The 13,827-nt window shown below is 41.1% G+C and overlaps 2 protein-coding genes across 3 annotated transcripts; one reads left to right on the top strand and one right to left on the bottom strand.

Moving 5' to 3' along the window:
* The first annotated feature begins 6,842 nt into the window (after window positions 1-6,842).
* On the top strand, window positions 6,843-10,244 carry LOC121200757 (somatomedin-B and thrombospondin type-1 domain-containing protein). Of its 2 annotated transcripts, XR_005896562.1 has the most exons (6): window positions 6,843-7,163; window positions 8,133-8,327; window positions 8,510-8,588; window positions 9,248-9,424; window positions 9,673-9,980; window positions 10,104-10,244. XR_005896562.1 is itself a non-coding variant. In XM_041066239.1 (5 exons), exons 1-5 carry the CDS (start codon window positions 6,938-6,940, stop codon window positions 9,788-9,790), a joined length of 795 nt encoding a protein of 264 aa, XP_040922173.1. In that variant the 5' UTR covers window positions 6,843-6,937; the 3' UTR covers window positions 9,791-10,168. The 2 variants fall into 2 exon arrangements, 1 of the variants encoding a protein (XP_040922173.1); XM_041066239.1 differs by having other exon boundaries at window positions 9,673-10,168.
* Window positions 10,245-10,586: 342 nt separating this feature from the next.
* Window positions 10,587-13,827, bottom strand: terf1 (telomeric repeat binding factor (NIMA-interacting) 1). Its single transcript, XM_041066238.1, has 10 exons — window positions 13,589-13,827; window positions 13,299-13,394; window positions 12,911-13,038; window positions 12,585-12,671; window positions 12,331-12,480; window positions 11,533-11,645; window positions 11,405-11,431; window positions 11,144-11,241; window positions 10,895-10,965; window positions 10,587-10,748 (listed from the first exon to the last, which is right to left on the bottom strand). Exons 1-10 carry the CDS (start codon window positions 13,770-13,772, stop codon window positions 10,587-10,589), a joined length of 1,116 nt encoding a protein of 371 aa, XP_040922172.1. The 5' UTR covers window positions 13,773-13,827.

The following is a 13,827-nucleotide window of genomic DNA, read 5'->3' as shown; positions in this document are numbered from 1 at the left end:
GACACAAAACTGTGCCCCCAGATCCCAGAATGTGGTACTTTCCCACATAGCACATTGTTTTGTTGCTGTATAGAGGGTAGCTCATGTCGCTGAATAGTCTTGTTCATTGTATTTGACAAAGACACCAGTCAGAGCAATTGTGTAGAGAGAAATGAGGACTCGATTATTTGGTATTATTTGAAGATGAAGCAGTTGGGCTTTTTTTTATTATGCCTGATCATTTTTATAGTGATTTGCATGGATTCTTTTAACTTGTCCATTCTCTGAAACTACCAAAATGTTGGCTTTAGCGTGCACAAAAGGCAACTGTATCCCTGCCATCATAGCGTGAATAATTTAAGGAGACTAAAGGCCAGAGTTGTGATTATAGTATATGAGTTAAACTGTCATTCATGGAGATAATTGAGGATAGAAAACAAACTTCAAATTAGCAAAAATTCACTTGCTGCCATGTGAGTGTGTATTATAGATTATAATTGGCACAAGGTATGAAGCCAGATGCCACAGCTGCAGCGAGTACAGCCACAGACACTGCCTGAAGCAGTGGGCCTTTGAATTATAAGACTGTACAAACATCAGGAGAAGGAGAGGACAAAGTTCTGGCTTGAAAAATTAAGAAAACCACACAAAAAAACCTCTGTGACCTTTATGTTGATCCAGTTTTTAACACAAAGTCCTTAAAATTCCACTCAGCATGTTAAAGACAGCAAAAAAAAAAAAAAAAAAAAGATAATTCAATATGTCCAAAATGAAGTTGTTTCAGCTGTTCGACTTATCTCTGCTCTGTTATCTCTGCAGTACAGTCATCTTCAGTTTTCCCCAGCGCTAATCAGTATGGCATGGGGAAACGGAGCCAAGATGGCCACATCAGTGTCATTTGAAAGGATGATAGCATCCTGCAGTCTGTTACTGAGATCGTTTAGAGTGGAGGCTGACAAACCAAGGCTTCTTAGCCATCTTAAAGGCTTTCAAGTGAAAGATCAAAGTTTTTGTTTCATTCTTTTTGACGTTTCTATTTCATTAAACAAAGTGGAGCCAGAAAAGGCTGAAAAAGAAGGGATGGGGGGGGGGGGGGGGGGGGGTGTCAGAATAGAAGCAGTGATGAGGATTCACATGAGATCAAGGATTTTGGCCACGAAGCCTCTTTGAAACTCTGCCGTTAACTGTGTTTAATTTCTGGGAGTGTATCCCCAAGCTCCCCATTAAACACAAATGTGATGTTGTCAAACGTCAGGCAGTGTTTGTATCCCTCCCTCCCTCTCTGTGGATTGTGAGGTGTGCATTTCAGGGGCACACAGTGACCTAGAAACACAGAGCCATCCCCTTATTCATGCAAAGTGAAGGGGCTGCATTCACGCTCAAACGGAGGCCGGGTCTCCCTCTTCTTGCAGGCTTTTTACCGTCCTTTTCAAGTGTAGTGAAACAAAATGACCTGGAACAAACAGTCAACAATGAGGTCTTTAATAAGAGCTGTACTGGGGCTTGCCAGCAAGTGGTTTATCGTTTCACTGTAAGTCCACGGAACTGTTAACCAGGACAGTCCCAGACCAGGAGTACAGTACTTGTTTTAATCTGTTTTAATCTGTTTCAAGAGTTTATTGAGCAAAAAAATCTAAATTATTTTATCATTTTTCAAATGTACATTTGAGTTCTGTTTTTAAATGTTTAATGTAAAGGGTTTTGGGGTTTTTTTTTGCTCCCAGCAGTCAGTTTTATAACTGTTGTATTTGCTTAACCAGTGCTATAGGGAAGAATGGCCAGTTTGTGTTACTGTTTCACCTGACTTGACATCGTGCCAGCTGACTCCATCAGCAGGGATCAGAGAATGTAGCTCGTCTGCCAAATTATAACTTTGCCAACACCTCAAATCAAAAAAAAAAAAAAAAAAAAAAAATGCCCTAAATATGTTTGGGTCAGTATGAGAGGAAAAGAGCCAGCTTTGGTCTGAGGATAAAGATCAGTATTTTATTACCTTAAAAGAATTCATGTGGATGATGTGTTTGCTGTAAACTGTGCCAGTGAATTCCAGTGATTTAATTCATTTAAATCTGTCAAGTCAAATTTATTAATGGAGCACATTTGAAAACAAAGACCACAGTGTTTTACAGTGGCATTTTAGATTCTGAAAAATAATTCAAATAAAACAAAAATATATAAATAACAGACAAAATTAAAACTACTTTATTAGTTATATAAGAGCTGTGAAACCAGTTTAGGCCCTAAAAAATCTTGTTGAAAGATCCCAAAAAGATAGTTAGATGGTGATGGAAAATAAATGATAGAGCATACAAACTGCATGTGTCAACAGGAACGCCTGTTCCAATACTAATCTGTGTCTGTGTATTCAAGTGGGGGCAGTCAGAGGTCAAATCTTTGTCTTTGCCGTCAAATAAACACAGAAGAGTCAAAACGATGTCAAATCTACGGTAACAGAGCTTACTGTGCTGCTGAAATTCACTCGTTTCTTTTGCTTGTGTTCTTTGGCTAGAAGGTTAAGATGAAAAAAAAAAAAAGAATTATCATTTGCATGCGTTTGCATGCATGTTTTTACAGCTTGTAGGTGAGTTTTTTTTTTTTTGTTTTCACACCCCTAATTACTAACCTCAAAACTTTCTGCTATTCAGTTGTGAGTTAGATTTGACATGTTTGCTAACAATACACAAGTCAAAGCATGGCTGTGAAATTCTGCAAAATGATTTGCAGTGCCAGCCCCTTGATGTATGATATGACGTTTTTATGATATTTATACACTTTGCCCTTGGTAGAGCAACACACACACACATACATAACCGCAAGTCTAGGGGCCTAACCTTTCCACTGCTCTCTGACATTTCACAATATGATTTATGAAATCCACTGTGATAGATGCAGCCTCTCTCCCCGTCATTATCATTACCTGAAGTTTCATCTCTCTCTGAGGCAGGGGTCAGTCCCGCTCCCCTCCCACGCTTCTTGCTTCATCCGCTAGCCACTGCTTCTAATGTCCGCATTGATTTACATACATATGGAGCTATATGCCAAGATAGGTGACTGATGAGAGGGCAATTATCAGTGATGATGTCAGGTTCGGGCAAGGGAAAAACTTTCATCAATATCGCTGTCTTTGTTGTCATTACATTGGCACTGCTCCAGGGCCAGAGAGCTTGCAGAGCAGTTGCCAGAGTGTCATCAGTCCTCTCTGCTGCCATGGTCCTGGAGAAGCGTGTTATCATCTATAAACTATCAAGTAGTAATGACCTGTAATGAATGGAGCATCATTAGTGGGATGTTCTAGATGGCTCATCATAATAGACGCTCATGTAAGGGCAATGTTAAGAGTAAGAGCCTCATTCAGGGCCATGATGTAAGTCCTCAGGTACAGAGGAGGCACTGCCACATATGCGTAAATATGTACTTTTTTTTGTAGTTCTCCGTATTCTTTAAGGAAAATCTCTATTTTTACCTGGATTCAACTGTTCAACCGCATTTGTTTGTTTTTCAGATCAAACTCTGCCTGTTAACTATGATCTGATGACACAAGCCAAATCAAACATCCACCTTCTCAACTCTTTAAGTAATGACTCATGCGGCTTGATGTTTTTTTTTTTTTTTTGTTTTTTTTTTTGTCGTAGCCGGGTACATCATTCACAAGAAAACGAGATAAATGCCACCACAGAGACATATGCACACTCAGAGGTTACACATAGTACTGAAACTCAGTTACACATAAACTGATACTGTATGAACACTCCTGTACAGACACACATACACACACCTAACCCAAATATACAGATATGCACTTGGAGGGAGGAAGAAGGAGACAGCTGAGCTATAAATTTAAACAATAGCGGACAAAGGCTTCCATTCATGAGACAGAAACTGAGTGTATTTGTCAGGAGGAAACAGACCTCGGCCTAATTAGCCTGACTAACTCTTTAATAAAATATTTGGTTAAGGTTAAATATTTTTGAGGTCATGTTCTCATGGTTTTTTGTGTTGAAGTCTTGCTTAGGATTTTTTGCTTTTTGGGAAGGATTTTGAACAGTATTGTGAAAGTGAAGTGTCACTGCAAAAAGTTATAAGTAGAAAGAGATCACTGAGAGCTAAAGTTAACTTAACCATGTTCTATATGTTTGCATTGCTGTAAGTTCATGTCAAATCATGATTAGATGTATGTGAATTAAAATGCTTCTGCATGTAGGTGATACAGAGAGGGTGTTGTCCTGGTCAGAGGTGACATCGTCAACTTACCTTTACAGCACGTGGCAAAATGAAAAAGTTAATTCTAACCTTTGTAGCAATAAAGGTTTTGAAACCGTAGCAACCCGGGTCGGGCGTTACCATGGGGACAGCCACCGTTTGCATTCCTCATATAAGCGAGATGGAGCTAGAATTCACCTTGCCGTCTCCTTAACGCCCAGCCCAAGAAGTGGAGGCATGCACACTTTCATTCCTGTCTAAATCCAATCTGTCTCTTTTTGTATATCCTGCTATCTCTGCTCTTGTGTTTGTCAAACAAAGTAAGTAGTGTGTGTGTGTGTGCATGTGATTGTCATGAATTCAGTCTCTGCCGTGGCAGCTTGTGACACAGTTTGAAGACCATAAACACTGTCTTAAGACACATTAACATGTGCTTAATCCGCTTTCCCCCCTTACTCACATATACTAAGAAAACTCAGAGCAGGGTGTTGTTTCTGTGGGAAGGTTGATTGTCTTTGACAAGTGCACAGTTAGGGAAGGAGGTCCAGGGTTGGGGGCCTGTCAGATGTAAAGCACACAATCTTTGATGTGCACTTCCAATGTGTTTAAGCCACCAGCAAACTGATGCAGCTGTAAGTCTTGCATCAGAAGACTGTTCAAATCCACACTGGAAATGCACTAAAAGTGTGTGTGCGTGTGCGTGTGCGTGCGTGCGTGCGTGCGTGCGTGCGTGCGTGCGTGCGTGCGTGTGTGTGTGTGTGTGTGTGTGTGTAAGCCTTAGTGACCTTTCAGGAGCATCCCCTTTGTTTTACACAACGTAAGTTATTGCTAGACTTGCATTTGCATGACAAGATGTTCACCATTTTGGACACAGATGACAGGTTAAGTTTTATGTTTAATTGTTAAGAGAAAGTATGTGCTAACATAATACATCACAGGCAGGAATATTTATAGTTTAAAAGTATATTTTATATTTGTAAATGAACATTACCAAAACATTCAGTGCAATAGCTTTGCTCCTGAGGTCAGTCCGGGTTCAGCCTCCTCAAACTTTAATATACACTGATTCAGACACATGCTCCTCAGTGATGCCGCTACTGATGATTATGGTGAAGATGAAGGCTATTACTGTCGCTTGACCTACCTGCTCCATAGCAAGAAGAAGAATCAAAGGACCCAAAGAGACCCCCCTCTGCTCCCTGCAAGCTTGTTTTTCAAGACAGCACAAGCAAAGTATCCAGATTATTACAAATATCTGTTCCTTCTATAGCAGTAGGCATAGGGAGGGCTCATTCCGTGCTAATGCTCCCTGCAGAGGCCTCATTTGTTTCCCATGAGATGGAGGAGGAACTACTCAAATAAAAGCTGACCCTCTTTGGAGTTCACAGCATCCTCAGACATTGAGGCTCCTTGAGCAAACATAACAGTGAAAAATGCTTTTTTAAATTTTTTTTTTTTTTTTTTGCTGGTGCTCTGCAAAATTATAAGTCAGATTTTTCCTGTAATTCATATGCATAACTATTCATCAGTTACTGGAGAGCTTTTGTCTGAACATGAGGCTTTGCTGTGATCTGGACAATTTATTTGTCGATTGTGAGGTCGTGAGGCAACAACCTGTGTTTTTACTGCTTTATTTTTGTATAGATAAAGCAAACAATGTCCTATGTGTAATGTATTAGTGAGGTTTAGAGGTATTAGTAGATCAATTATGCTACCTTTGAACAGAAATCACAGGTGAGCTGTGTCCCCATGTTTTCAGTCTTTAAGCTAAGCTGAGCTAAGAGCTGCTGGCTGTAATTTCATACTTAATGTACAGATCGGAGACTGGTATTGACATTCTCGTCCAACTTTTTGCGAGAAAGCAAACAAATATTTTTTATTTAAATTTAGTAAATATCAGATAAATTACTCATTGAAAGAAATTGTAAATATCCAAAGTAAACTAGACAAAATCACGTCTGAAGTCTTCAGATTTGTGCTAGATTACAGTAACCTGAAAGAGAAAAGGGGAGAGAGGTGAGAACCAAAGGGTTGGATTTACAATGCTCAGCAGGCCCCCTGGCACAATTGACTGGAGATCTGCCAACTGCTCACATTCCTGCCTTTCTTTTGGGACTCGAGGTTTGGGGTGGCTGAGAGCGGCTAGGCAAGGCTGACACCAGGGTCACAGTAATTCTGTACGGAGTTGGTAAGAAAGAGAAAGGTAAACAAGAGCGAGACAGGTGAGAAAGAGGTGAGGAGGAGAGAGAGAGAAGAGAAGCAGGAGAGAGAACACTCACCAAACTCACCAGCTTACCCCTCCCTTGTCCTTATTGTCTCCTCCCGTGTGTGTGATCAACTGGAGGGAGGTGCTCAGCTGGGAACAGGGAGAGAGAGCCCTGAAGGGAGGAGACGCACACACACACACAGCATGAGAGACACTGGACTGTGATCAGAGCTGGAAATGGGGTGTTCTGTTCTGTAGGTTGCTCTGCAGACCTGTTTCTGGAGGAAAACAGAGGGGCTGGACACAGGAGACGGACACAGGAATTCCAGGTCACAAGGGTTCCTGTGGCATAGCACAGTCTTGGCTGAGCTGGGCCGGGCTGGTATTCCAACCTCTCCCTCTCACGGTCATGAGCATGACAGGAGTAGAGTAGTACGAGAGTGGGGATAAACATATTTAAAAGAGGAGAAAAGTGTGTTTAGTCACATACTGGGGAAACCAAGAGGCTAGTGTTTTACTTCAGGGGTTGACTTCTGTCTTGACCCCCCCCTTATGATGGGATCCTCTGTGGAGTTTGCCTGTTTGATGTTGGTAGTTTTTACACTGGGAAAGAACCACTTGGCGTCTGGTGGTTGTTCGGGCAAATGCTGCCGTAGCAGAGACCTGAGCTGTTCGACCACTGACTGGAGGATGGACCGTGTGTTTGGGACGTGTTACTGTGACATGGGCTGTGACAGGACCAAGGACTGCTGTTTTGACTACGCCACTGAGTGCCCAGGTGAGGGATGAATGGAGGGGCTGCTCTGAGTGTGAATGAATCACAAGAGGAGTTGCTGTTTATTTGTATTGCACGCACCTTAGCTTTATGACACTAGTGCGAGATAACCTGAATTCTGTTTAACAGATAGAAGATAAAGATAGTTGGAGAAGAAAGATTATTTTCAGTACTTTGTCATTACTGGATTGTTTATCACTGTTTACTGTGTCTCTGATGACACTGGCAGGGTGTATACATTCCAAACTTTTCCACCCTAATGAGATTTTTTATTTTTTGCAGTCATCTTCATGTCAAACTCTCATGTGTGATTTATTGTGTATTCTCTGCCTTCTAACTTGTGTAGTCATTGTAATACAATGACTGCTGCATCAGAAAAAACAATAATTAATACACCAAGTAACTCAGGCGGCTTTGTGTCTAACCTCATTTCACTGGACTGGCCCACAAAATGGAATTAGTCCAAATATTTGAAGAATGTGATTCTGTCAATCAGTTGTAGCAATTACAGTTGCAGTCAAACAAGCCGAGCGTACCTAATGTGTGTTATAGGCCGGTAGTCGCTAAATCCGCACGCTTAATACATCAAAGCGTGATCATCAAGCACAGGGAATAACTGAAAAGAAAAATCACAGGACTTTGGGATTGACTGGGTTGCTCACTTGGCATGCTCTCAAACTACTTGTAGTAGAGCAGTAAACACTAATTCTACAAGTCACAATCAATGCTTCATTGATCTAAAGTTATTTTCTGGATAATTAGCTCAGTTACACTGTTTCAGAGGAAAAATATGATCACGCAGCCCGCAAGACTGCTGCAAGCTTTTGTTATTGTTGGGAAATTGTCATCTCTGGCCACACTTTCATCGGAAGGAATCCAACATCTCTGAGTTTCACTGCAGTTTGATTGTTTGCTACCAGAGAGGATATCCTGTAATAACACCCCCCTTCCAATACGGGTGGTAATATCTAGCTCAGGACTGTGCTGTGAGCGACTGGAGCTTTTGGAGCGGCTGTGCCAAACCCTGCCAGCCCTCAGTGCGAGTCCGTGTCCGTCGCATTGAGCAGCAGCCAAGTTACAGCGGAGTGCCCTGTCCCAGCCTGGAGCAACGAGCTGGCTGCAGGGAGTACAGAGACCACCAGGGCAACCACTGTGGACTCAACTCAGGTATGCAAACCCACACACATTCCCTGGACTTACTACATCTTGTTGCAGCTTGCTGTTTATATTTGATTTCATATGCATTTTTTTTCCTGTTTTATCTTGCAAAGTTGTCAGTTTTGGGACTTTGCCCTTTAGAAAGACAAAACTTGAACTAACTGGAACAATGAATTTGCTTCTCTTGTCAGGTCCCGCATTCATTACCAGCATGGAGTTTGGCAAGGGGAGGCCCAAGCATGACAGCTATGGAAACCCCCTGGACCCTGGGTAGGTTTCATATCATGCCTCCCTAAGTCCTCTGAAACTACAGGTGACCGCAGGTATCTTCAAATTCAAGAGTTGAAAAGTTCATGAATGCTGCCAGGGGTTAATCTCACTTCAGCAACCCCCCCCCTGCCCCCCCTGCCCCCCCTGCCCCCCCCCCAAAAGCATTTAGAAAACAAGATAACAGCCCAACTTTTTTTTTCCTCCATCTGCATCAACTACCAGTAGGTGTTTGCTCACCTGTCCGTCTGTCCACAGACCATTACATGTAGCAGTGCTGAGAGACTGGCCACAACCCTTTGAAATGAAATACTCAGACTTTAATGTGGACTGTCACATGAAAAGCGCATGCACAAAAGGTCTGGATGACAGAAGGTGAGGCATTGTGAGGAGCTCGGAGTATCAACAGGCTGAATTCTTGTTATTTCCATTTTATAATGTACGAGTCAATGCTACATTGAATCATGGAATTATGAGGGGATGCTTCCTCCTTTCATAAAGTGCTCCAGTAAAGCAAATGATATCACAAGATGAAAGATGAGATGATGTCATCCTATTGTGCACAGTAAGTGTTTACTTTAGTCCTCCATCTTGATTCAATCGTCCTAGTATCTAAAGAATGACTGTGCCACTCTCATGACTCTTGCCACTGCTCCCTTCAGGTTCTGCATGGAATTCACACTGAAGTCCCGGGCACACTACTGTACTGTGGCGAACCGGCCACACACACACTGGATGCGCTACATAACAGAGGGCTTTAAAGTGTGTGTGGCATGTGAACCCCCTGCCATGCGAAACAATAGCGGCAGCTGCCAAGGAGACGGTCAGGAATCAGACAAGTATGAAGTTATGAACCTTTGCATGTGTGTTCTTTTAGCAAGGTTGAATATATGTAGAAGATAAAACTCTAGACCAGGACAAATCTGAGAAAAGTACGTTCCCACCCCCTACAATTACACTTGTGCCCTCGAGTAAGGCAGTAAATCAGTAATAGTGTCAACATCTTGTTCTGTACAGGTGTGAATATGTGAACTAATGTATGCATACAGTGGTGTGAAAACCATAAACATGTGGGGTTGTGTTGCAGAGAAGCTTTGCTCCACTGGCAGGCGGTGGGGAACCCTCAGTGCCATGGGACATGGAAGATGATCCAAAAAACCCAGCAGTGCGACTGTCCGCCACAACACAGCTTCGTCTTCATCTGATCCAAACAAAACACCACAGAACAGTGCTCTGATCTGGTGTCCACAAAAACATTTCACAGCCAAGCTCCTCTCATCAGTGGGACTGAAATAATGTGTGTTCAGATCAGATGCCTGGACACTGCGGGCTTTCAATACTCAGAAAAGACTTAACGCTTCATGGAGGTGCCATTGCACTTCCATAAAACAGCCGGTATGTCTCTAAAAAATACACTAAACACTAATATAAAAGCATTTTCAAATCACCATGCACATTTCTATTGTTCTGTATAATTTTGTAGCATCATGTTAAGACATTTTCACCTTTTTTTTTCAGCACACATCAAACACCATCAACTATCAGTTGATTTTTGTACATTTTTATTGTAACAAGCCACTGCTGTATTCACTTTTCTTTCAAAGCTATTTAACTTAAAATGTTTTGACATTATTTTACACTTGTGACTTTATTCTGCATTTAATTCAAAAAAAGGGGAACAAAAAAAAAACCACATGAAATGCATCCCATCAGAGGGCTCAACACCGAACATGTGTTGCATGTCCTCTGGTGACAAGAGGTTTTCTTGGTGCAAACAGTTTATCCAATTGGCTGGAAATGTTTAAAATAAATAGCCCATGTCATTGTTCTGTGTTGAGTGCCCTCTAGTGGTATATTTTCATAGTGCATATAGCAGCAGCAACGTGCCAAAAACATCAAAGGAACATTTTCAGTAATTAAAATAAGTTGAAGTCAAACATTTTATTTACAGGCAAAATTGCTACACTGTACAAACTGGGGTGGGGTGGGCACTCTCCCTCTTCAGTCGACTTCATGTGCCTTCATTAAAACTCTCCAGCGGTCTTTGAGCATGGTTCCAGTGCGTCCTTCAAAATCATAGTCCATTAATATGCGAGACCACTTCCCCTGCCCGTGCTGTTTCACACCAGCCTTGAGGTATTTGTCCAGCTGCGGTGTCCACTTCTAAACAAAGTAAAACATAAAACTGTTTCAGGACTTCCAGGAATTTGGCTCAAACAGTAGCATTTGAGTAATGCTTGCCTCTATTTTCTTGTTCTGGGATGAATTAACTAGACACAGTATTTAATAAGCAGAGTTATTTGACTTACCTGAGGTGGTTTTCTTCTTTTTTGGATCACTGTGGTGTCCCTTGACTTCTCAGAAGTTAACTCAGGTAAATCTGGTGGAAGGAGGTTTAAGATTTGCTTTAGCTTTTATTCATTCTCAGAAATATGTATGAAATGCAAATGTATTTCTACATGTTATAGAATATGAAAGTATTACAATATCAAATAAAATGAAAACTCCTTTTTATTAAGAGAAATATCAAAGACAGAGGAAAAAAAAAAAAAACTTACCACTCCGGGAAAGTCTTCTGATAGAGACACAAGGCTTCCTGCATGAATCAGGCTTCCATGCATCAGTAATTTTAGTTGAGAGCAGTTTCCGTTTTGTTCTGTGGAAGTGCAATATAGTGTGACAGTACTATTTGTTACCCCACAATGCTTTTAGTATTTAGGACAGCTTCCTGAATTTCTAGCTTTAGTCAGAGACTAAATCCCAAAAATATATTTATTGAAAAAAAAACAAAAAACATTTAAACACTCATTTCTACTGACCTCAAACCTGCAGCACTCTCCTTTTTCCTGGTAGGACATAAAAGTACATGTATATTATTCAATACAGAACAGAAGTGGATCATACGTAAATTTTAATGAATACAGCTACTGCTAAATCCACTTCCTACTTTTGAGCCTTCTCTGTTGATTTGCTCGGTGTCTCTGAGAGAGAGCTGTCCTGTGTCACCACGTCCTCCAAACCCTCAGTCTTCTGTGACGACAGGGCCACTTCAGTGGCTGCCTGATAGATGGAGAGGTGGATATGTAAAACACACAAACATAAATTATGTTTCTAAATTACATTTCCATAAATTATGTTACTTTTTCATAATTTTCCAAAACAATTAATTTTCAGGTATAAGTATTGCTCTAATGTTAAAGTAAAATTAATGAGGCCTGTCATTATAATACCCTTCTAAGTTTAACCTTGCTCGGCGGCCTCTGTGTAAATCATTCCCGAAACTTTCATGAGTAAGTGAGTCTGCTGGACCCTGAGGAGGCCTCAGCTGAATGCAGCGGTTTGCCCTGCCAACTAATTTGATGACAAATTGTCAATTAACTATGACATCAAAACCTTCAGTTGCGCCATTACTCATTCAAACGAGAGCACTGCCGATCAGGTCTGAACACAAGATCAGGAAAATGTATTTTGCTAAAACGTATCTGTTAATCCTTGATGTTAGCTGGAGACAGCTGAGAAGCAGTTTTTTTTTTCACACAAAGGTTATAAATTCAGATTAATTTATGATATGTTGGTGTGATGGGGAACTAATCCTCTTGGCCATTGTCTTGGGCAGTAGTGGTGGACTGGGCCTAATATAAAGCTGATTTATATATTTTATAGACGAGGCTGAACGTGGAAGCAGTGCCCTTGTGAAACTTTGACACAGGCTATGACCTACAGCATACTGGCTCAGATCCTGTACCTTAAGAAGATAGTCAGAAGGATTCTTCTCTATGTAAGCATCCAGGTAGGACTGGATTGTCTCCAGCAGGCGGCTGTAGCTGAAGCTCTTAAAGAATGGGTGGTACGTTTCCCTCTGTGTCACTATTGTTGTCAGCTTGACTCTCAAGTTCTGTTGAAAAACAATTTGATGCGTTAATTATGCATTAAAGTCAATCACACCTAGCTAGCCACCAAATATTCCAGTATAGACCCATGCTTAATGGGGACACTGACCTGTGGGAAGTTGTGGTTATTCTCAAGCCACCTGAGGGCAGAGGAGGCTGAAGATCTTTGGCCTTTCTCCAAGCACACAGCCACAGACTAGGGTACAGGACAAACGTATTAAGAGAGTTAACACTCAAAAGCATCTCTGTGGTAACATCAGGACTTTAACCTTGCTTATTCCTTGTCCTGTTGATAGCTAGCCATTATAGCCAGCAGACTGTAAATCTGTATAACACCAGGACAGATTAAGAACCATGTCTGGATATTCTCAGGTCAGATCTTGCTGATGTTGTGTTCCAGTTATCAGGTAACAGTCGAAAATACTGTAGGATTACCTGGACAAGCAAAAGAATGGTGATGTTTTTGAACATGCTTTCATCTGTAACAGTGTCTTCTAGCTTTAACCATATTTTGGCGGCGGACATCAGAGGCATCAAACGTTCGTCCTCCTCAAACTGGACATCTGGAGAAAACCAGTGTATGACATAAAACAGACTGCGTGAGTGTGTACGTTTGTACTTATGTGTGTATGCAGGGTTTATTACAGTTGTTATAACAAACTAGACATGTTCCTATGTCTATGCATTTTTACATAAGCTTAAATCTTAGCTGGAATCAGTTTCAATTGGCAACAAGCAGCAGAAAAGCAGCTTTTACAGATGATTTGTAAAAGATGTTTTTAAAAAATTAAGATTATTACAGCTTCTGAATGCGACCACTTACCCAACTGCTTTCCATGTATGACTCTTGCAAGGAAGGCACATATCACCGTTTTCTCCTCATAGTGGCGTCCTTTAAAAGATGGACTCTGAGAAATAGCTGGGGAGTAAAAACCCACGAAACACAAAATAACGTTAGCTAACAGGACTTTAGAAACTTTTCTAAGACGTAAACATAGTGTCTCTGTACTAACTAAATAATTAACGTTTTTAACATTACTATTTACCCTAACTCGAGTTCACAGTTTTGGTGGTTAATGTTAAGTAATGATTTATTGACAGTGAATAACTTACCCTCGAATATCGAAAGCGCTTCGTTGAAGTCATCAAATTTGCCTTCCTTGAAATGCCGACACAAACTCCTAAACATGAAGTCCAGCATCCATCCTTTAGCAACAGCTATAACACGCTGATAACTGACACTTCCATCCACATTACTGGCATCTGTAGCGGTTTTATCGTCAATTTCAGGCTCCATGTTTATATTTTCGATTCGAGTTCTTCTTCTTCTAGTTAGTCTTCTTCTTCTTCTT

Source organism: Toxotes jaculatrix, chromosome 20 (genome assembly GCF_017976425.1).
Source record: "Toxotes jaculatrix isolate fToxJac2 chromosome 20, fToxJac2.pri, whole genome shotgun sequence".
NCBI classification, from domain to species: Eukaryota; Metazoa; Chordata; class Actinopteri; family Toxotidae; genus Toxotes; species Toxotes jaculatrix.
Note: the sequence above shows the minus strand (reverse complement) of the source record. Positions and strands in the feature narration are given on the sequence as shown.

Coding starts and splice junctions, on each gene's coding strand:
- LOC121200757 (XM_041066239.1), top strand. CDS start 6,938: ATGATGGGATCCTCTGTGGAGTTTGCCTGTTTGATGTTGGTAGTTTTT. Junction 8,328..8,509: donor CCACTGTGGACTCAACTCAG/GTATGCAAACCC, acceptor TTCTCTTGTCAG/GTCCCGCATTCATTACCAGC. Junction 9,425..9,672: donor GACGGTCAGGAATCAGACAA/GTATGAAGTTAT, acceptor GTTGTGTTGCAG/AGAAGCTTTGCTCCACTGGC.
- terf1 (XM_041066238.1), bottom strand. CDS start 13,772: ATGGAGCCTGAAATTGACGATAAAACCGCTACAGATGCCAGTAATGTG. Junction 11,646..12,330: donor CTTCTGACTATCTTCTTAAG/GTACAGGATCTG, acceptor TCCATCTATCAG/GCAGCCACTGAAGTGGCCCT. Junction 10,966..11,143: donor CAGAAGACTTTCCCGGAGTG/GTAAGTTTTTTT, acceptor TCCTTCCACCAG/ATTTACCTGAGTTAACTTCT.